The sequence below is a fragment of the Oncorhynchus clarkii genome, chromosome 21 (genome assembly GCF_045791955.1).
Source record: "Oncorhynchus clarkii lewisi isolate Uvic-CL-2024 chromosome 21, UVic_Ocla_1.0, whole genome shotgun sequence".
In the NCBI taxonomy this organism is placed as follows: Eukaryota; Metazoa; Chordata; class Actinopteri; order Salmoniformes; family Salmonidae; genus Oncorhynchus; species Oncorhynchus clarkii.
Genome location: NC_092167.1, coordinates 41,024,015 through 41,047,691, shown reverse-complemented (window position 1 = coordinate 41,047,691; position 23,677 = coordinate 41,024,015). Strand labels below are relative to the sequence as shown.

General features: G+C 44.3%; 1 protein-coding gene across 1 annotated transcript in view; it reads right to left on the bottom strand.

Moving 5' to 3' along the window:
• Window positions 1–4,050: 4,050 nt before the first annotated feature.
• The window catches only part of LOC139379057 (mitogen-activated protein kinase kinase kinase 11-like), a 46,556-nt gene continuing 26,929 nt past the window's right edge, over window positions 4,051–23,677 (bottom strand). The window contains exons 2-10 of the mRNA XM_071121801.1: window positions 22,933–23,113; window positions 20,162–20,310; window positions 19,465–19,640; window positions 18,999–19,245; window positions 17,212–17,328; window positions 15,791–15,953; window positions 13,547–13,647; window positions 12,722–13,357; window positions 4,051–11,330 (exon numbers count right to left, since the gene is read on the bottom strand). Of these exons, the coding sequence (XP_070977902.1) occupies window positions 10,702–11,330; window positions 12,722–13,357; window positions 13,547–13,647; window positions 15,791–15,953; window positions 17,212–17,328; window positions 18,999–19,245; window positions 19,465–19,640; window positions 20,162–20,310; window positions 22,933–23,113 (2,399 nt within the window). The 3' untranslated portion in view covers window positions 4,051–10,701. The remainder of the gene's footprint in view (window positions 11,331–12,721; window positions 13,358–13,546; window positions 13,648–15,790; window positions 15,954–17,211; window positions 17,329–18,998; window positions 19,246–19,464; window positions 19,641–20,161; window positions 20,311–22,932; window positions 23,114–23,677) is intronic.

Genomic DNA, 23,677 nt, shown 5'->3' with positions numbered 1-23,677 from the left:
CAAGTTGTGCAATCATTGGGACATGTAGCCTATTTGAATCGTTATGGAATGCGTCGCAGTTTAAACCTGGAGCACGGTTCACGACGACTGGACCGTTGTCATCAAAGTTCTACGATTAGTGAGGATTATTAGGGTACATTTATAGGACTACTGTTAAACCACTATTGTACACTTCTTCAGCTCCAATATTTCACGGATTGAACAATTGAACATGGCAACTTTCAGGATGAATCAACCCACTATTTTTGATTCCAATACACCAATATATTTAATGCGTAAAGGCTCTTCAAACTGATTTTCTTAATCCTAAATAATATACAAGATCAAAGTATTTTTAAGAGTATTGGTGCTGACAATGAGAAAGTATTTACGTGAGTATTTATTTGGCTTTCTTTCATTGATACTTCTGAACTGTTCTCTCCATATATTCTAGTGTGGCTGTCGAGAAAAGTAAAAAGGTTCACCAAATTTAAAGGGATGGCTTTGTATTGAATGTTTAATTTAATTTCAGCGTTTAAATTAAAATGTATGTAGTGCGCGTAAAGCAACCACGCCTGCAAAGCCCGTTACTGCACCTGCATAAAAGTACGTTTGAATACCAACTACTGAGAAGTGAGTAGGAAAGGTGTGCACAGGAAAGGTGTACATTTCCTAAGTCTGAATCGAGCTCATACTGAGTTGGCTGCAGCATATTATTACATTACAGTCCGTCTAAATGTCCGGCTCAGATACTTAAAGGATCGCTGTAAAGAAAAAACATTTTGGGACTATGTCAACAATGGACTAATGAAACAAATACCCCAAAACTATTTTTGGTGTGTAGTTTTCCTTTAGGGCAGTGTATATGCACTGCAGAACATGCCATTTAGGTACACTGCATTGAATATCTGAGCCAGCCATATACAGTCACCTCCAGAATTATTGGCACCCTTGATAAAAATGAGCAAAAAAGACTATATAATAAATCATCACAATAAGTTATGCTAATACATTTGCTCAGAGAAACACATTTTGTTTAACAAGTAATACAAACTGGTACCCCTTATAAATAAAACCAAACGTGATCTGCGTTCACATTTTACTGGATTGTGTCTTTCCATGGATTCCGGTTTCACTGGGGTTTAAACATCTGGTAAAACGCATGAAAAATCAGTGTCATTCATCACCAAGGTGAACTGCAAGGAAGTCACAAATGAAGAGACGAATGGTTGTTGACTTTCACAAAATCAGGCATTGGGTGCAATTAAGCCGTTTAAAACGACAGGAACGACAGTAAACTTACATTGGAGAGGAGACAATTGCATCTTGTCCCCACGCAGTGAGGAAGATGGTTCAGGAGGCTAAGAAAAGTCCAAGGGCCACAGTTGGAGAATTACAGAACTTGGTCGCATCTTGGGGTCTCCAAATCTACAATTAGACGCCACCTCCATGTCCATGCCAATAGTCTATTTAGAAGGGTTGCCATAAAAAGCCTTTATTGACAGCAACCAACACATGTAAAGGCCTGGAGTTTGCTAAATGGCATTGGCAATTAAATTGGAAGCCGGGTGCTATGGTCAGACGACATGAAAATAGTCCTCTTTGGCCTCGAAATAAGCAGATAATAACCCTCATACCTAATGTAAAATATGGTGGTGGATCGTTGATGTTATAGGGCTGTTTTGCTTGCACCGGTCTTGAGGCCCTTGTTAAGGTCAACGGCATCATGAACTCTACCAAGTACCAGAACATATTAACCAAGAACCTGGTTGCCTCTGCCAGGAGGCTGAAACTTGGCTGCAAGTGGATCTTCCAGCAAGACAATAACTCCAAGCACAAAAAAATCAAAATCCACAAAGAAATTTTGCAATGGCCATCTCAGTCTCCAGACTTGAATCCCAGTGAAAATCTGTGGTTTGAAGAGGGCAGTCCATAAGTAGAGACCGAAGGATCTAGAAAGAGTCTGTATGGAGGAATGGTCTAAAATCCCTCCCAATGTGCTATCCATTCTCATAAAACATTATAGGGAAAGCCGAAGTGCTGTTATCCTCGCAGAAGTATTGAAAACAGCGATGTCAATTTTTTGGGGGGTTAAAACACTTTTGTTAGACAAAAGATTTTTCTCTGAGAAAAGTATTAGTATAACACAGTAAATTGTCCCATTTTTATGAGTGTACAATATAGCTCAGTATTTGTATTATATACGGTATTTTTTGCTCATCTTTATCAAGGGTGCCAATCATTATGGAGGTGACTGTGTCTATCTATCTGAGTGTCTGGGGTTCTCTTTTGTTTCAGGGGAACATGTATTTCTACCTGGTCTGTCTTTACAAAATGGCACTGGGTTAGTCACAACGTAAGCAAGGCGATGTGAGACAAAGCACTGACCATGAAGAACAAAAACCCACCCTCACTCTGATGTGTGTGTGTGTGTGGGGGGGGGGGTCAGTGAACTGAGCACAGGGAACACACACACTGCTCCTCACCCCGTGTATAACCCGTGTATCTGAAAAGCATTGGAAAAAGTGGGAAAGGTGAAGGTGAAGACTGCTGATCCTATCACGTGTCTAACACACTGCACCGCGGAGGAAGAATATAGCCTACAAATAGCCTATTTCCCATTTAAATGAATTGTTATATTCTATAGATATTTGTTGTGGCATTAACTAAATCTATTGTGTAGCTTTATTTCAAGAGATGTTCTATAGCTATTCACAGTTAGACTATTTTTGAAAAGTTCCCTGCAAGCCAAAATGTTGAATAAAATTCTATTTCCCTAGCCGGTTGCCTGTGTGGTTAGTCCATACGCAGCTGGTAACAAAACATCCACAGCAAAGTATTATTAAACAGACTTTCCAAACAGGGATCTGCTTTAGGTAACCTTCCTTACAGGTGACAGGTCACTTCTTCTCTGCTCACCACAAAATAAAAGTCCTGCATGTGCACCATATGTGGGCAGCAATCCATGCGCACGAGGCTTTTAGGGGACTTTTATTTTTACACGAGGTGTAGAGAGGAAGTGTAGCTACACTTCCTAGGAAAATAAATGAATATATATATATATATATATATATATATATATATATACACACAGTGCCTTGCGAAAGTATTCGGCCCCCTAAGAACTTTGCGACCTTTTGCCACATTTCAGGCACCTGGACACCTGGATATGTTTATTTTTGAACCATTCCATTCCATCAGATGCAACCAAAATTGAACTTTTTGGCAACAATGCAAAACGTTATGTTTGGCGTAAAAGCAACACAGCTGAACACACCATCCCCACTGTCAAACATGGTGGTGGCAGCATCATGGTTTGGGCCTGCTTTTCTTCAGCAGGGACAGGGAAGATGGTTAAAATTGATGGGAAGACGGATGGAGCCAAATACAGGACCATTCTGGAAGAAAACCTGATGGAGTCTGCAAAAGACCTGAGACTGGGACAGAGATTTGTCTTCCAACAAGACAATGATCCAAAACATAAAGCAAAATCTACAATGGAATGGTTCAAAAATAAACATATCCAGGTGTTAGAATGGCCAAGTCAAAGTCCAGACCTGAATCCAATCGAGAATCTGTGGAATGAACTGAAAACTGCTGTTCACAAATGCTCTCCATCCAACCTCACTGAGCTCGAGCTGTTTTGCAAGGAGGAATGGGAAAAAATGTCAGTCTCTCGATGTGCAAAACTGATAGAGACATACCCCAAGCGACTTACAGCTGTAATCGCAGCAAAAGGTGGCGCTACAAAGTATTAACTTAAGGGGGCTGAATAATTTTGCACGCCCAATTTTTCAGTTTTTGATTTGTTAAAAAAGTTTGAAATATCCAATAAATGTCGTTCCACTTCATGATTGTGTCCCACTTGTTGTTGATTCTTCACAAAAAAATACAGTTTTATATCTTTATGTTTGAAGCCTGAAATGTGGCAAAAGGTCGCAAAGTTCAAGGGGGCCGAATACTTTCGTAAGGCACTGTATAAAAATGAATGGACTTGGATTAATATATGGATTAATTATTGCTAGCTTTTCATTTGAAAAACCCCAAAGGTAAATAACAAAACCACACATCTCAGGGTTGTGTTACATTTTATTTGGTCTCGTTTTCTTTTTGAGTGTTTCCTTTATGTTTTTCCACAGGTTAAACCCCATTAAAATAATCAAGAACAAAAAACAAGTACATACATTCTCACACATACACACAAACACGCCTCTGATGCACAACAATAAAATAGTTTTTGATTAGGCCCAGCCCAGTGCGGATTTCACAAACAACTCAACAAATGACGACATCCTCTCAAAGCCCAACGACAAACTCATACGAGCAGAAACCAAGGGCTCTATTCAATTCCTATTGCCAAGCTGGAATTTAAAGGCAATGTTCCCACGTTGGCGGAGACAGCATTCTCGGTAAATGCTGCATATGTCGGCTCACTCAGAAATTACCTTTAAATTTCTATTCGCAAAATCTGTAACGCTTCAGCGATACAGACTGAATAGAGCCCCAAATCTGGGAAAATGTACTGCTTTGAGGAAATGCAACATAATACTCATCACATAGCCTATGTTTTGAAGAAAGCAAATATATATTCTACAAAGACAGGGAGGAGGTCACAAAATGTCCACTGTTGTCAAGACATATTTCAGTCAAACTGAAGACCTCATCTCTACTAGGTTGATAGCAGTCTATCAGTATGGGTGCCTCGAATGGATCTCCGGTTGGGATCTTGTTTAATGTACAAGTCAGAAGGATATCGCTCGAAAAATATTTATGGCTAGAGAGATTTTACAGAACCATTTGGTTCAATTTGGAAGCAGGAACGTCAGAGTTTTCCCCCACTGAAGCACCCATACTGTTCCATCTTAAATACTCCAGTGAAAACCTAATGTGAAATACAATTAAAAACTGTCGTCCAAAAATATGAAGCAATCAAGCATCGTAACGTAGACAGTCTCTGGCCCTCTTCAAAATGTTTTAAGTCCAGTGTTTAAAATAGAAAAAGGGCCATTATAAAAATAGGATATCCTATCACTTGTCACCCTATATAAAACTCCATAGCAAGCTGATGGGAGCTGGTCATAGTAAGGAATACTACAGTGTATTTGGAAAGTATTCAGACCCCTTCCCTTGTTTCTAATTTTGTTACGTTACAGCCTTATTCTAAAATGGATTAAATACATTTTTCCCCCTCAATCTACACACAATACCCCATAAAAAAACTGTTTTTGTTTTGTCATTATGGGATGTTGTGTTTAGATTCCGGGGGGGGGGGGGGGGCAATTTAATCCATTTTAAAATAATGTTGTAACGTAACAAAATGTCAGAATACTTTCCAAATGCACTGTGTACAGTAGTGTGATTATCTGAGTGTGAGTCCGAACATATCCCAGGGAATTGCACCATCCAAACCATCTTTTATAGGTTTCTTAATGTTTGACGATTTTGATTAAATTAGTCCATTTAAGCAGGACTTTAGTGAGATGACCTATACCAACAAATACCCCCCACGTATCTTGCATCTGAACTGTTTACTCAAATAAACCGAAAGGACAAGAGAGAGAAATCAGATACTTCGTTTATCGGAATCAGTCTAATTCAGGTTGACAGGGTAAACCTCTCTGACAGCTCCATCAGAGATATTCTAATTTGGTTTATTCAATTGATGTGTTCCATATGCTTTTGTGTAAGGACTTGCCTAGTTAAATAAAAAAAAAAATAAAGCAGCTACCCAGAATTCAGTTCAGTTCATAAAGTGTGGGAGAACGACGCATGGGCCAATCTGTGGTTATTTAGTTCCAAGGTCTAGATGCGTCTCCTCCGTAGCCAAACTGCTCTTATTATTGTCCTGTTTGACTATTGACTGAGTGTAAGAAAGAAAGCCGTTACCTGTATGAGCAATTAACAAAGATGTGTCAAAAGCACATGCGCGTGTAATTGTTTAGTCTACAGCCAATCGCTCCCTCTAAAGTGTACTATATTTTGAATCATCCCTGTGTGTGTGTATATATATATATTTTCAACCTTTATTTAACTAGGCAAGCCAGTTAAGAACAAATTCTTATTTACAATGACAGCCTACCCTGGCCAAACCCGGATGACGTTGGGCCAATGTGTGCCCTGCCTTATGGGCCGGATGTGATGCAGCCTGGATTCGATCCAGGGACTGTAGTGACGCCTCTTGCACTGAGATGCAGTGCCTTAGACCGCTGAGCCACTCGGGAGCCCAAGTGTGGTTGTCTAGTGTGGTTGTCTTGGAAACAAATCTGCCTCATTTATTTGACTTAGGCATCTTAACTGTTATCATTTGAACGAGAGGACAACCGATTGTGACCTTGAAGAGCATTCAGATGAAAACGGATGAGAAATAGGCTTAAGAGCTGGCTTCAGAACTAGACGACGCCTGGTATTGGCTTAGCCTCACACATTGTTGGCTCCCTAGAGACTATTTTCCCCCACGGTTGGTAAAGGTAATCTTTAATCATTTTGTTTGACAACATCATGCAGAACAAAAGTACATGACAGGTGTTCACAAAGAGACATAATCCCCCTCTGGTAATAATAGCTGGGTACGAGAGGGTGGAAATGGAGTCCATAAATCGGGTTTATTTGAATGAACGTCTAATTCATTCAGTCCAGGTAAGTAGCGAGGATGCTGGGTAAATGAGCCGCGTCCGGCCCTAAATCTCCACTAACGATGAAGGAGAGGGCGAACATGCCTTGGCTGAGGCAGGAAGCAATTACCGTAATAGACCCGTTGCGATTTGTTAAGTGAAAATAAAAGAGCTTCAATAATTTGGTTATGTTACTAACTGATACACCTCAAGGCTTGACACAAATGGACAAAGTATGCATGAATGAAGACAGTATTTGTCCTAGAGACCTAACATGGTCTATTGGCTTACTTTCCTCTCCTCCTCTGCAAAGTTCTGTTTCATTCAGGCCTGTCAGCACGGATGGGGGGGCGCCGATTCGCCATGACGGATGAGGCAATGCCTGAAAGGGCGGCGCGTCACAAACAACTCATCAGGAGATTCTTATTGGAGCGCCGCCTGTCATCCGCATCAATCAAGGGACCAGCGGCGCGACCCGACAGCGGTCTAGGAGCGCTCAAGGAATCTAGTTTCCTGTCCAAAAACCTGTCATCACCATGACCAGGTTAGAAGACCATGGAGATAATCAAAAGAGAGAAACAAGGGCGGAGGGTTTTTTTCATTCAATTGGGTTAAGGCCAGGGAGATAAGGTAGACTTTTGATTCTATTCAGACATCCTGAGTGAATTTGAATTGTGTACAACCGAAAGGTCATCCCAAAGTTTATCGTCTAATGACCTTTGCACCGTATGGAACAGCAGGGACTGTGAAGAGACACAAACACAGGCACACACACACATGGATTTTGTACTGTAGATAAGTGGCAGTGGAGAAGGTGCCTGAGGGCACACACTTAATGTGTTGTGAATGTATTGTATCGTTTTAACTGCCTTAATTTGGCTGGACCCTGGGAAGAGTCCATCTAAGGCAGCAGCTAATGGGGATCCATAATAAATACAAATACAGCTAGTTATTTCAAGAAAATTGTAAATGTTCAATCTCACTGCCAGTGTAGTATGACACCCAACATGAAGGGGAGATTCCACTGTCTCTGCTTGTCTGATGGCTTGCCAAGATCAAAACAGACTCCTCAAACTGATCACTCTGACTCTTGACCTAAAACAATCAAACGTAGGTAAACTGATCATCTACACAAGATCATCACATAGGTGGATAGTGACTGTGCCCTTAGTAAAGCAAACATACAACAGCATAAGATGAGTAAACTCTCTTTGGGGTTATCTGTGCACTACACTACAGCTTCTAAAGGGTTGGACACATCCGACTGGCAGTGTGTGGTCTAAAGGATATCACAGATAAGACCTTGAAGAACTGAGACGGACATGAGGGCTTGGACCGAGACAGACTGACACATGACGAGACAGACGGACAGGCAGCAATACCGATGCTCTTCCGTTTCATCCCTATGGGTATTACAAGGGTTGTCTGTTGACTTGTATGTTGAGGCTAAAGTGCAGGGGTCTTGTATGGACTAGTATAGTAGGCAATAACACACCTGCCACAGCTTTAGATGACTCTGTGATGGGAGAGGGAAAAGCCAGGGGCGCAGAGCAGAGGAGCTGCTCTATATTCAAAGGCACCCTATTCCATATATGTACACTCGTTTTTTGGCAGGCATTCACACACACCGTGGGGTGTTGGGTTGGAACACAAGTCAGTACAATAAGGGTGTATTTGAGCATTCAGTGTCACAGGGCACTGCATGGATGGTTTACAAATCTACAAACTAAACCTAGAAATGACCCTTTTGAAATACCAATTTGTAATACTATGAATGGGAATAAAATTACTTTTTGCAATTGACTTTTATAATCCTAAACATCCTTGGCCATTTCCTTGTCCTTTGGTGATGACTAGACCACTCCTACTCAGAGTTGCACTGGACTGCCCTTATCGACTCAGACATTGACGCCGCTAGCTGTTTATTTCCAATAATCACAATTGAAATTCCATAGTACACGTATCTTCGCCTGGAATGAATGCTCACTTTCTGTTCTTTATCGGATATGAAATGATGACAGACCGATTTGGGGTTGACATATACTGTAGTCTCAGGCCACACCTGCCTCTCAAACAAATCTCAATAAGAACGATGACAAAGATCAAAGATGATATGTCTCTAAGTAGTTATGTGCACATCACATAGGGGGAGAGGTAGAGAGGGGAGGCACCTTATAGGTTGAGATGCAGTCCAGTCAGTAGTCAATGGCGTGAAGCGAAAAGAGAGAGGAGCAGTTTGCCTGACCTGAGAAGAAGGGGGATATAAGTGGTGGGTAAGGCTAGGAGTCTCTGCTGACCATCTGACCTGACCAGGAACGAAGAACTCTGTGCCCCTGGTCCCGCGACCTGACCAGGAACGAAGTACTCTGTGCCCCTGGTCCCGCGACCTGACCAGGAACGAAGAACTCTGGGCCCCTGGTCCCGCGACCTGACCAGGAACGAAGAACTCTGGGCCCCTGGTCCCGCGACCTGACCAGGAACGAAGAACTCTGGGCCCCTGGTCATGTCCATTGGTCAGGAAAAACTCCAAGCCCTTATAATGAGGCATTGCTCTAAAGGGGGCAGGCTTCTGTATCATCTGGAATCGCATTAAAGGGGACTCCTGCCGTGGATGCGATATCGAACAGCACTGCTTAAATCCCTTTAAAGAACCCGACTCATTTAGTCTAAACTTTATGTTGGGGGAAATGTATCAATTAGGCAAATATCTCCCTGTTAATAAATTAACCCTGTCCTTATCACAATCCTAATTAATATTATCACTCAGTTCGTCAGCACAGTCATTAAGACTAATTACAAAGCTTGCCACTTGGGTAAACTCTCTTCCCCTAGAACGAAACAGCCATTGGATTCTAATGGCACGTTTTCTTGTGAGAGGATATCAATTTGTTTGCAGGCTATTATACTGTAGCTTCCCTTCTATCATGCCAATTAGTCACTAAGAAATGAGTGTAATATTCAGTGATCCTCTTTAAGTTGCTACTTCCAAGATTTCATCCAATCAAGATTTAACAGTATTCCCATGTTGGACTGGACAGAACCAATCCTGGTAGATAATACTGGACGAATGGGGGAGGGGCTATAGTTATGCACCCTACCACACTGTAAGGGCAAACATGTATAATGCTGTGGGCTGAAGCAGTCACATTCTTTGCCACATGAACGGAATGTGCTTTGAGGCGCCTCTAGTCTCCCCAGGCTTTGTCGCCTGCTGACCTTTTTCCTGTTGGAATGCCTGGGTCCTGGGTTTGTTTGGCTTTAATATCCAGAGGATCTCTAAGGAATTATCGATTGGATGATATGGCACCTCTGTAGCCATACTTGGAGTACTCTCTCACATAGACCCATCACACGGTATTTATTGCAGAGAGAGACAAACACGCTTGAGAATTTGTTTGTTTGTTTGTCGAGGGTAAGACCAGAATCGTCGTCATATCTTGCACCTAGCTTCACTTAGCTCCTAGTCCTTGCACCTTTAAGCCAAATAATAGAACATAGGTTCTGAAGTAGGTTCACCACTCAAGACCAGAAACCTTTTAAAATTCTTTATAAAGCAAATTGCACTCTAAATGTCCAAGGCCCTGAATGCTTTCAGAGCCACAGATAAAGCAAGCTGCTGTTTCCAGCTTCGTATTATCCACACACTTCAAAAAAGTAGTAAGAGACACGAGTGGAAGCGATAGAGGGACGTCTGATTGAGTCTGGAGAAGCCCACCGATCGGACTCTCCAAAATAGATGTGAGAGAGAAATCTTCTGGAATGAAATGGGCATCAGACGTTGGTTTGTTGTGCACAGAAATCTACTCCCACAATCCATTGTCACGGAGCTAGATGGCAGGCAGGCTTAGCTTCCTTGTTGGTTTCTAAGGCAACACGAAACCACTCCACTGTTTGGGCACCCCATTTCCCACAATTCCCCTAAAGGGGAGCATGCATGAGTGTCATGTGCATTTTTGTTTTGAATAGGACTCCAAATCCTCCTCATTCCTAACACAGGATATACACAACCTGTACCTGTCCATTTAGGGGGCTGGGGGCCGCATTCCTTTAAAAAAATGCTTCTATAAACTCTGTGCTATGAGAAAGGCAAGGCCAGGGTTGGAGGTTTAGTTTAGAAGCGATCGTCTCTGGGTTGCGTGGGGGACTTGAAGGGCTTGAGTCCCAGAGTCCTCCCGGGTCGCGTCTTCTCTTTGGTGACCTCCAGGGGCTTGACCCCGACCCCACACACCGCAGCCCAGCCCAGGTCAATAAGCGGCGAGTCGGCCGGGTTCAGAGGCGCCACCCGGAACGTGGGCAGGGTTGGGGACCCGTTGGTGGAGCAGGGCGCCGAGCGGGAGATGGGGAACGGTGGCGAGAAGGGGTCAAAGGGCGAGGGCGTGTCGGGCGTAATGCCTGACAATGGGTCGGCTCTCAGGGAGAATGGGTCGCAGTCCGGGGAGGGGAAGGGGTCACAGTTCGTGAAGGGGTTGGTGGGCGAGGGCTGGTACCCCAATGGGTGGCTATCTGACCGCCGAGGGCTGCGGGCACCACCGAGCACTCCGCCACCGCCCCCAGCAGAGACAAAGCTCCAGGGGTCGATGCGGGGTCGGATGGGGGAGGGGCGCGGGCGGGGGATGACGTTGACCTCCAGGCGACGTGTTTTGGGGCTCCAGAGGCGAGGGTCAGGGAAAAGGGAGAAGGGGACCGCCAAGGGATTGTCTTCTGACTCCAGACTGTCCTGGCACATGGGGAGGTCCAGGCCTGAGAGAGAGAGAGCAGATTAGATGAGTGGAACACAGAGATGATAATAAATATGTTATGTAACAATTAATTAAAACAGGTCTCGGAAGACTGAAGCATCAAAATCTACCACACGCCCCAAACAATTGACTAAGTGTGCAAACATTTTCTTCTTAGTCTTGTATTACAGACTGACAAAAACCTCACTTTCAGTGATGGAAATTAGACCATACTGGGGCATTGAATAAGCACTGAAGCGAGATCAGCTTCAATGTAGACGATAGGGTTGAAAAGGTGTGTGTCAGATGACCTGAGACAGCTCTCTGGAGGCAGTAATAATAGTAATAACTGCAATCTTAATTGTGCTGTTAAGCTCAACCATTGTGGTTGGGCCTATTTTATGGGCATTTTGGGAAAAAACCCTTTCAGTCTGTTGGGACACATACAATTCCTGTAGGTGTGGTGTAGGACATTATCTATGGGGAGAATTCTCCCACTAAGGGGAAACAGTCACTATAATGGAATTAGTCTTTAGCTCTGAACTCCAGAGCAGTGCTGTTAATCAAATGCACCTCCACGACGCTTTCGACACCTTATAGTGTCTACCCATGCTTCAACAAACTGAGGCTGTTCTGGGGGGGGGGGGGGGGGGGGGGGGGGGGGGTATACTCAGTGTATAGGAACTAGGGTGCAATTTGGGACGCATCCTAGAGAAACATAGAAATACAATTACACAGACATACTGAGTGTACCCATGAAAGTATAGTCAAATTGCTGAGCAGTGTTCTCAGATTTTTTATTTTCTTCCTTCTAGTAATACCATTTCTGTCCAAACAAGTTGCTGGCAAAAACGTTATTAATAGGTTATTAATAACTTGTTATTTTCATGTCATTACATCTAATAAAACGTAACATATTACGGTGTACGGTAATTGCGTTGTTATTTGTTTTATTAGCTTTTGACTCTAAGTGCTCCTTGTGATGAGTTGCTTGACTAGAAGATGCAAGTTATTAGCAGCATTACAAGCAGAGGCAGGCTTGATGAAGGGCTCGAGGCTGTTCCACGATGGCATCCTTAGAGAGAACACTGTTGTCTGACAGACAAGACTAGATATGAAGTTAACATATAAAATGGCACCGGAGGGCAACTCTTTAAAACAGCCCTTAACTGACTGTGAGAATCTATTACCTTTACTCTTTAGCTCCTGCTCCACCATCATTATAACTGTCAGAGCTGCTATTAAGTAAGCCACACGCAACACATATGGGGGAGATGTGTGTTTTTGCTTCGTAATGATGAAATAATAAAAATCCCCTGTCTGGAGTCTGAAGGGGGAAGTGGGGTGTGTGTGTGTGTGTGTGTTGCGTGCATATGTCTGTATCTGTGCATATACATGTGCATATACACTCACCTAGTTGAGAGGCAGAGAGCAGGCCTTGGCTGGACCTCCTCCTCCTGTCTGACCCCTGGCCCCAGGCGTCACAGCCTGCCTCCCCATTGGTGTGGTGGTGGGACGGGGCCCAGTCTGCTGGGCTAGCCTGCCTCTGGACCTGGTAATGGGGGCTCCGGGGGCTCTGAGGAGTCTGGGCGTGCCTGTGGCAGGCCCTCTCCCGGCGGTGAGGCGGAGGTGGAGTGAGGGGCAGGGGATTCACCCCGGGGGCGTGCAGGGCGCAGGGGAAGTCAAAGAGGGGCCGGGGGAGGTGCTCCAAGTTGGAGAAGGTGATAAGGTCATCCACCACCGGGGGTTCCGAGGAGGGGATTTTGAGGACCGTGATGGGGACCTCCTGCTGAAGGTGGTGGTGGTCCAGGGGCGGAGGATTAGTCCGGGGGGGAACCCTGGGAGGGATGTGAGGCACGTCCAGGTGTCGTCCCAGGGCCACAGAGGCCAGGAGGGAGCCGCCGCCCAGGAGGGCCCGGTGGGTGCTCCTCAGAAAGCCTCCCAGGGAGCGGTGCTCAGGCCTGGGGGAGCCGGCCGGGGAGACCCCCTCCTCGATGCCAGAGTCCCCCTGAGGTAGAGTAGGCCTTGGGGGCTCTTTCACCGAGGAGCCTGAGGAGAGCAAGAGAAAGAAAAAGAGCGAGAGCGAGAGGAGAGAGAGAGGTAGGTTGGTTGGTCAGCTCATGCATACAGAATACTAATTTAGCACAATTTATAATCAGCTATGACCCAATTAGTTAGGATAGAGGTGGATTTTGTGTGAATATGGTAAAGTAACTCTGGTAGTGGTGAAGAGCATACCGTTTTGGACAGGGGTGGAGGGTCTGTACTCCTCAAAGTCATCCTTGGATTCTCCGTTCTCATTGCTGTCCATGTCCAGAAGCTTGGCTCTCATTGAAAGACTGGAACAAACATAATATTTCAGATTCAGCCAATACAGTGCTCCACATCGGATTCATATCTGGCCCTGTGTGTATGGAGGGGTGGATTTGATTTGATTTATTTAACCTTTATTTAACTAGGCAAGTCACTTAAGTACAAATTCTTATTTACAATGACGGCCTACCAAAAGGCCTCCTGCCGGGACAGGGATAATTAAAAAAAAATAATAATTATAACGAGACAACACAAGAGAGACCTAAGACAACAACATAGCAAGGCAGCAACACATAACACAGCATGGTATCAACACAACATGACAACAACATGGTAGCAGCACAACATGGTAGCAGCACAAAACATGGTACACACATTATTGGGCACAGACAACAGCACAAAGAACAAGAAGGTAGAGACAGCCATAAATCACGCAAAGCAGCCACAACGGTCAGTAAGAGTTTCCATGATGGAGTCTTTGAATGAAGAGATGGAGATAAAACTGTCCAATTTGAGTGTTTGTTGCCGCTCGTTCCAGTCGCTAGCTGCAGCAAACTATAAAGAGAAGCGACCCAGGGATGTGTGTACTTTGGGGACCTTTAACAGAATGTGACTGTCAGAACGTATGTGGAGGATGAGGGCTGCAGTAGATATCTCAGATAGGGGGGGGGGGGGGGGGGGAGTGAGGTCTGAGAGTTTTATAAATATTCATCAACCAGTGGGTCTTGCAACGGGTATACAGAGATGATCAGTTTACAGAGGAGTATAGACTTCAGTGATGTGATATGTCCTATAAGGAGCATTGGTGGCAAATCTGATAGCCGAATGGTAAAGACAATCTAGCCGCTTGAGAGCACCCTTACCTGCCGATCTATAAATTACGTCTCCGTAATCTAGCATGGGTAGGATGGTAATCTGAAATCAGGGTTAGTTTTGCAGCTGGGGTGAAAGAGGAGCGATTACCATAGAGGAAAACAAGTCTAGATTTAACTTAAGCCTGCAGCTTTGATATGTGCTGAGAGAAGGACAGTGCAACGTCTAGCCATACTCGCAAGTACTTGTATGAGGTGACTACCTCAAGCTCTAAACCCTCAGAGGTAGTAATCACACCTGTGAGGAGAGGGGCATTCTTCTTACCAAATCACATTACCTTTGTTTTGGAGGTTTTTAGAACAAGGTTACAGTTAGAGAGAGCTTGTTGGACACTAGGAAAGCTTGTCGGAGAGCATTTCACACAAAATCCGGGAAGGGACCAGCTGAGTATAAGACTATCATCTGAATATAAATGGATGAGAGTTTCCTACTGCCTGAGCTATGTTGATGTAAATTGAGAAGAGCGTGGGGCCTAGGATTGAGCTTTGTGGTATTCCATTGGTGATAGGCAGTGGCTGAAGATTTTCTGACTTTATACACTACACTCTGAGGTAGTTAGCAAACCAGGCCAAAGACCCCAGAGACACCAATACTCCTTAGCCGGCCCACAAGAATAGAATGTCTACCGTATAAAAAGCTTTGGCCAAGTCAATAAAAATAGCAGCACAACATTGCTTAGAGTCACGGGCAATGGTGACATCATTGAGGACCTTTTTAAGGTTGAGTTGACACAACCATAATCTGAATGGAAACCAGATTGCATACCAGAGAGAATACTATAGACATCAAGAAAGCCAGTCAGTTGATTATTAACAAGTTTTTCCAACATTTTTGATAAACAGGAAATAGAAATAGGCCTTGAACAGTTAGGATCAGCTTGATCTCCCCCTTTAAATAAAGTATGAACCGTGGCTGCCTTCCAAGCAATGGGAACCTCCCAGAAAGGAGAGACAGGTTAAAAAGGTTGGAGATAGGCTTGGTGATGATAGGGACAGCAACCTTAAAGAAGAAAGGGTCTAAACCATCTGACCCAGATGGTTTTTTGGGGGTCAAGTTTCATGTGATCATTTAGCACCTCAGACTCAGTGACATCCTGTAAGGAGAAACTTTGTAGCGGGGCAGGGGAAAAAGAGGGAGGAGCATCAGGGATAGTTGCATTAGAAGGGGTGGGAGATGAGGAAATATTGGACGGGCAAGAAGGCATGGCTGAGTCAAATAGGAATCCTGACTTAATGAAGTGGTGATTACAGAGCTCAGCCATGTGCTTGTTGTCAGTGTAAGGGAGGGGGTTACTACCTGCTCTCCTGTGGGCTGAGGCGCAGAACTTTGGGGCTCTTAGGGCTCTGGGGCCTCCAGTGGGGCCCCAGCCGGTCCCCGTTGGCCTGCTTGTTGTGTGGAGGGGCCTCTAGGGGCCACATGGAGCTCAGACCAAATGCCCTGCTGTTCTCACTAGGGCTGACTGGAAAGAGAGAGAAAGAGAGAGGTTTGGGAATAGAGGGGAGAGGCATGGAGTGACAGAGAATGGGGGAATCAAAGTGGGCAATAATAGAAGTGATATTCCACCTGGTGCTGCACACTTAGACTTTCTCATCCCCTCAGGGCTAGCGATGCTAACTCAGCTACGCTAATGTTAAACAAACACTGACTGCATGACTCAGCAGCTCTCGCAGCGCCTTCACACAACAGGCATCCCGTCCTAAAGGGGGTTCTGACTCTGAGATGCAAACTGCTGTCACGTTAGTCATTCACGACGTCGCTGCAATCTCTATGGGCTGATACAGTGCAAAGATGCTAAGACGCTAAAGCGCTAACATAATGCTAACAAAATTCTAACCATATGGCCCCTGGGTTCAGTAAGTCATTGTCTGCCGTGACACAGCTAGCACAGATGTTTGCTAAATAAGGAAATACATTTTAATGACAACCGCACACTGAGCCCTAAAAAGTACCATTAAGCCTACAAATGATTACAGACGCATGAATCCAACCCACATTTTAAAACGCATAAATGAATCAAACAGATGTTTTCGAAAACCACTAATCCAATAAAATATTTAATATAAATTAAATTGCAATCTATATTGTGCTGTTAAACTCAACCATTGTGGATAGACCTATTTTATAGGCATTTTAGGAAAACGCCTTCCAGTCTGTTGGGACACAGAAAATTCCTGTAGGTGTGGTATAGGACATTATCTATGGGGAGAATTCTCCCACTAAGGGGAAACTATAATGGAATTAGTCTTTAGCGCTGAACTCCAGAACAGTGCTGTTAATCAAATGCCCCTCCACTCCTACTTAGCACTGTAACACACAGACCAATGAATTTAGCTGGTTTCTTATTCAGTAAAGAGACATTGTGTAACAGCACACGCATGTAAAAATACAGAGATGATTTCTGTCATTGTAGCACATGGAGCAAAGACTCCCCTAGCTGGTAGAAAGAGGACATTGCAGATAGAGAACTAAAGGCTAAAGCAAATACACTGTTGATCCATTGTTAAAAGGAAGGAAGAGAGGATATTTGGATTGGAACAGCTATTGTTGCGAAAGGATGTGTAAGAGGGAGAGAGGAAGTCTGTAGGGAAAGAGGCAGAGAATGTAAGGCCATGGTGAGGTGAGCGTGTAGAGGTGAAACAAAAGGATGATGTGTGTTTGGTGGAGGGGTGTGTGTCTGTATGAACTGAGAGTGTGTGGTGGATGAAGACCACACTCACGTTGGATTGCTCGGAAGCGTGGGCCGAAAGAGGGAGAGGTGCCGGTGCCCAGATCGGGAGAGTTGCGTCTCTTCTCCAGCCCCGGAGACGCCTGGACAGTGATCTTATGGATAAAGTCTGGAAGAGACATACAGCAGATGTGAGACCAGACTACACAGACAGAAAATAAATCATAAATTAAAGAGGTTGGGTCCTGTTCAGTAGGGAGGAAACGTTTTGAAACAGAGTAAAACGGGGAGGTACTACACCTTAGCTTCATCCAATAAGAACACATTGATTTTACAGGTAAAAAGTGCTTTGCTACAGTGTGGCCCACTGAATTCGACCCTGGTTCAAACAAAGACAAAGAAACTAACGTGCTTGTCTTCAAAAAGATTGTTTACCTTAGAAATAAATGTATATTTTATGTGGTGGCATGGGTGTCTGAATTTCCCTTTCATGCCATGAGAATATGATAATATATGTGAGAATATGGTCATTTGTGAGGCCAAAGTAAACTAAAACATGAGGCCTGAAGGATATCTGTCCTTGGCTAGCTTGTCGTAGTAAGATACATTGGTTGTGGAAGTACTGGGAGAGAAGAAGAGAGAGGCAAGAAGTAAAGGGAGAGCTGGGAGAAAAATGAAGAAATAGCTGGGAGAGAGAGACAGGGAGTGAGAGAAAGCTGGGAATGAGATATAGCTGGAAGGGAGAAAGAAGTTAGAGTTGGAGGAGAGAGAGATAGAGAGCGAGCGGCCAGCCAGGAGTGACAGGAAGCCCAGAGGCGTGGTTGGGTTAGCTCCATGTCCCTTTCATCAACCCACCACCAAATCACTACCCTGCTGCTGGGAATGGCCTGACCACAGCCTCCACAGCCTCCACACACACACACACACACACACAAAGTAAGTCTGTGTGCATTTGGAAAGAGAGAGAGCATCTGTATGAGAAACTGAGTGCCTCTGTGTCAGGCATGATGAGTGTACAGCATTGTTTGTTTCTATGGTGAGTTTCTTATCAGTAGACAATAGGAGTGGTCTACAAGAGAAAGTGAGTCTACAGCAGATAACGGGTATATGATTCTTCTGCACACTCAGTTGACGCAGTAGTGAAGGTGAGCTGAGGTGAATGACATGTACTGTAGACTAACTGACTCTTTTTCTGTCTATGTGCCTGCCCGACTCACATACCGACCGACCATTCAACCATCTGACCAATATACATTCGCCTATGTATTTATCTATTTTATTATACATGTATTTTAAATTGGCTCTATATTCCAGAATTGTTTTATTGAAAATGACATGTTTGAGGTGACAGTACAGAATGTGACCTTTTATTTGAGGGTATTTTCATACATATCTGTCTAGTCCCCCCATTTCAAGGTGTCATAAGTATTTGGATAAATTCACTTACAGATGGCAGGGACTAGATCTATAAAGTGCTTTAATTTCTAAACGGCAAAACAGATATTTATGAAAAAAACTCAAATCAAAAAGGTGACATTCTGTACTGTCACCTCAAACATTTAATCTTCAATGCAAAATGCTGAAGTACATACTGTAAGAAAAAAGCTATCTAGAATGTAAAGGTGTTCTTCGGCTGTCCCAATTGGAAAACCCTTTGAAGAACCCTTTCTGGCTCCAGGTAGAACCCTTTTGGGTAAAGGGGTTCTAACTGAAACCAAAAATGGTTCTACCTGAAACCAAAAAAGGTTATTCTATGGGGACAGCCGAATAACCTTTTTGGAAAGTTTGTAGAGAGACATTTCAAGACATCCCAAGCAAGTTTCATGGTCGTCCCCTCACCTTGAGGCATGCTGATCTTCTCTCCGTTCTTACTGCCCTTCAACTTGTGCTTCTTGAAGGTTCCCTTCCTCTTCTTGACGTTGGGCTTCTCCTGGTTGTTCATGTGCAGGATGAGGAGACTGAGCTCCCTCTCAAACACATCCTGTTCCCACTGGGCCAGCTGCTGCTCCCTCTGCCTCAGGAACTCCTCGTGAGACTTCTGCTCCACCGCCGCGCGCTTCAGCTCCTCCTCGCGACAACGCAGCTCCTGGAGTTATTACTGGTTATTATTGTTTTACTACACACACGCAAACACACACTTACACCATTACAAAATGTTCTGTGCACATGCATAAACATGCACTCATTGTCCTACATACATATCCATCACAAACGCACCCCCCCGGACACACAAAATAATCATCATTCAATCCTACTCTCCCAGCCTCTCTTTAATAGAAAAGACAGCTGGCTCTTTCTCCCTCACCTTCTCCTTGGCTCGGAGCTCATCAAACATGTCCTGGATCTCCAGTTTCCAGTCCTCCTGTAGGGAATGAAAGGAGTCCTGAGGCATCTCCTCCACCACCTGCCTCTCAAGAGCAGTTAGCTGAACCAAGATGGAGGCAAAGTTGGGCCTAAGGTGTGGGTCCTGATCCCAGCACTCTGTCAAGGCAGAAACACTTAGTTAAGATACATTATAAAAACATGCAAATGATAGATGCTCCACTACCAAAGTATAATCATGGGACTTGTATCTTATAAGTGCAGGATTACATTCAGGTCATGACACAATTCAAGCACAAACAACTCTCCAACAATTTCGTAGCATTTTCGCTGAATTTTGGCCAGGCATTGTCAAGGCTGATACCATTACAATAATTGGGAGTGACTTTTGTGCTTTTATCAAACGGAACCGCCACCAACAACTGGCACAGCAAATCAACAACAACCGCAAACCAACAACATCCTTCAGAAGATATATGAACGGCAGCCAAAATACATTACACAACATAACCAGCTGATCAGCGTGTTCTTCCTGGATGTGACCAAATGTAACATTATACAGAACATTTCATATTTCTTCTCCAGGTTTGAGGAAATGGAGAAAGAGAGAAAGAGAGCATTATGGTAACACCAAATTCATCACACACAAGTATGCGCATGAGCACACACAGGACTCTTACCTGCCATGAGCTGGGCAAAGGGTTCTGGGCAGGTGGAGGGGATGGGGAGGGTGAGTTTGTTAACGGCCACCCCGTAGGCCACTGCCAGACCATCTATCCCTCTGTAGGGAACCTCCCCTGTCAGCAACTCCCACAATAGAACACCATAGCTGGGGAGGAGAGAGGGAGAGCAAGGAGCATTCAATGAAAAGTTAGGGCAGTTTATCAAGCCAGTCCCTGGTCCTTCTAGTATTAGCAAAGATGATGGATAAATGAAGATAGTTCCTTCAGGCTGTTAGCCATTGAAAAAACAGGAGTGGGTCTCCCATAGACACCAATGCAATAGCAGATGGATTCTACAGGATTCTACAAACCTCTCATCCGGGACCACCAGACAGTTCACAATTTTGTTGTAGCCCTGAACTAACTCAACTGATTCACCTATTCAAGGGCTTGATTATTAGTTCACATTTTCAAATCAGGTGTGCTAGCTGTGGATTAGTTAAAATACATGGAACGGCCGGGGGTCCCCGAGGAGAGGTTTGAGAACCCCTGACTTAGTTCATTGACTTTCATTGAATCAGAAAAAAACAGTGTGTGGGATATCTCCCTTCCTCCGCCGTCTCCGGTATTAGCACACCTGATTCAATTAGTCAACTAATCATGAAGCCATTGATTGACAAGCTGAATCAGATGTGCCAGTGTTAGAACAAATATGTGGAATGGCTGGGGCACCTCAAGGAGGGGTTTGTTTTATGTATGTATAGCATCACACACTGGTCAGAGCATGCAAATGATATCAACAGCTGAAGTGGAGGGAAGTTAACTATGCAATATATTATTATTTATGTATCTATTTATTTGTAATAAATATGGCGCTCATGGAAGTGCACTATGAATCTATAAAGCATGCATAAAGACAAATAGGGTAGAAAGACACTTTTTTACAACAAAAATATGATAGAGCTGTTTCTATATATACAGTGGGGCAAAAAAGTATTTAGTCAGCCACCAATTGTGCAAGTTCTCCCACTTAAAAAGATGAGAGAGGCCTGTAATTTTCATCATAGGTACACTTCAACTATGACAGACAAAATGAGGAAAAAAAATCCAGAAAATCACATTGTAGGATTTTTAATGAATTTATTTGCAAATTAAGGTGGAAAATAAGTATTTGGTCACCTACAAACAAGCAAGATTTCTGGCTCTCACAGACCTGTAACTTCTTTAAGAGGCTCCTCTGTCCTCCACTCGTTACCTGTATTAATGGCACCTGTTTGAACTTGTTATCAGTATAAAAGACACCTGTCCACAACCTCAAACAGTCACACTCCAAACTCCACTATGGCCAAGACCAAAGAGCTGTCAAAGGACACCAGAAACAAAATTGTAGACCTGCACCAGGCTGGGAAGACTGAATCTGCAATAGGTAAGCAGCTTGGTTTAAAGAAATAAACTGTGGGAGCAATTATTAGGAAATGGAAGACATACAAGACCACTGATCATCTCCCTCGATCTGGGGCTCCACGCAAGATCTCATCCCGTGGGGTCAAAATGATCACAAGAACGGTGAGCAAAAATCCCAGAACCACACGGGGGGACCTAGTGAATGACCTGCAGAGAGCTGGGACCAAAGTAACAAAGCCTACCATCAGTAACACACTACGCCGCCAGGGACTCAAATCCTGCAGTGCCAGACATGTCCCCCTGCTTAAGCCATGTCCAGGCCCGTCTGAAGTTTGCTAGAGAGCATTTGGATGATCCAGAAGAAGATTGGGAGAATGTCATATGGTCAGATATCCAACAGAGACTGTGCCACTCCACTCCTCTGTTTTTACCTCATCATCTGAGATCTACAGCTTTATGATGAAGTAGTAACAGGAAGCGTCCCAAATGGCACCCTATTCCCTAAATAGTGCACTACTTTGGACCAGAGCCCTGTGTGGAATAGGAAGCCAATTGGGATGCAGCCAGGGAGATGGATGATAAAGAATAAGGGAGGGGGGGGGGGGGGGGGGGGGGTCAAGATTACCCCTTAATTTTCATAGCAGGTTCCACAACCCTCTCATTAAGATATGCAAAGTATCTGTTATGAAGGTAAAATGGAAGAAGCTTGTTTGGGAATAGTGACATGTCCAAGGAGAGTATGAGAGAGATATTTGTGTGTGTTGATGTGCTATTTTGAATGTACATCCTGTGCTTGGCCACACACACACACACACACAGACACACCCTTCACAGATAAAAGGGCTGCGGTCAGGTCTGCAGCGTGGCCTTCCACCCTCCTCTCTCGCTCTCTCCGTACTTGTGGCCAATAGGACAGTGTGCACGACACGTCTCACACAAAGCAGGCTATGAAGTGCTGCTGCTACTGCTATCACATGGCTGTGTCCCTTCTGCAACATATCCTTCTATTCTATCACTGCTGCTATCACATGGCTGTGTCCCTCCTGCAACATATCCTTCCTTCTATTCTATCACTGCTGCTATCACATGGCTGTGTCCCTACTGCAACATATCCTTCTATTGTATCACTGCTGCTATCACGTGGCTGCACCCTCCTGCAACATATCCCTCTATTCCATCACGGTCAGAGAAGGTGGAGGATAGGTTCCTACACACACAACAGTAATGGCCCTTAAATATACTCGTCATTTATCTGTATTGTAATGTAACCCTTATTGTAGCAGGGAAGATCTCATCTCTCGTCATCATTGTAACGGTAGAGGTATGTAGCTATTTACTGCTGGATATTGCTTCTGCACTGCTCTACCACACACACACAATCTTACCTCCAGACGTCACTGCCCTTGGAAAAGGTTGAGGACTTAATGACCTCCGGTGCCATCCAGGCGTAGGTGCCCGCTGTGCTCATCTTGGTGGTCTTGTGCCACTCCCGTGCCAGGCCAAAGTCTGTGATCTTCAGAGTTATCCCTTCCATACAATCATTCTCCATAGGCTGGGCCAGGAGGACTGGGAGAGAGAAAGGAAAGAAAGAGACGTTTTTATCCTCCTTTACATTTTAGACATGTAACAGATGATCTTTGCCAGAGCGACTCAAGAGGAAAGGTCAGTTGTCCAACTGAATGTATTCAACTGAAATGGGTCTTCTGCATTTAACCCAACCCCTCTGAATCAGAAAGGTGTGTGGGGTGGGGGGGGGCTGCCTTAATCAACATCCACATCATCGGTGCCTGGGGAACAGTGGGTTAACTGCCTTGCTCAGGAGCAGAACGACAGATTTTGACCTTGTCAGCTCGGGGACTCGATCCAGCCTCCGGTTACTGGCCCAACGGTCTAACCACGATCCAGCCTTCCGCCCCTTACAGTTAGAGAATTCAAGTTAAGGTAGGAACAACAACCACATATCAGTCATAGTGAAGTAAAAACATTCCTCAATAAAGCAGCTATCAGGAAAGTGACAGTAAGAAAAGAGAAGTGAAACCTGAATCATATTTACGCAAGGCCAATCCCGACGAAAAAAAATATTTGTCAACCGAAAGTCGTCTGTTCTTTCGAACAAATTGATTGGTAAAA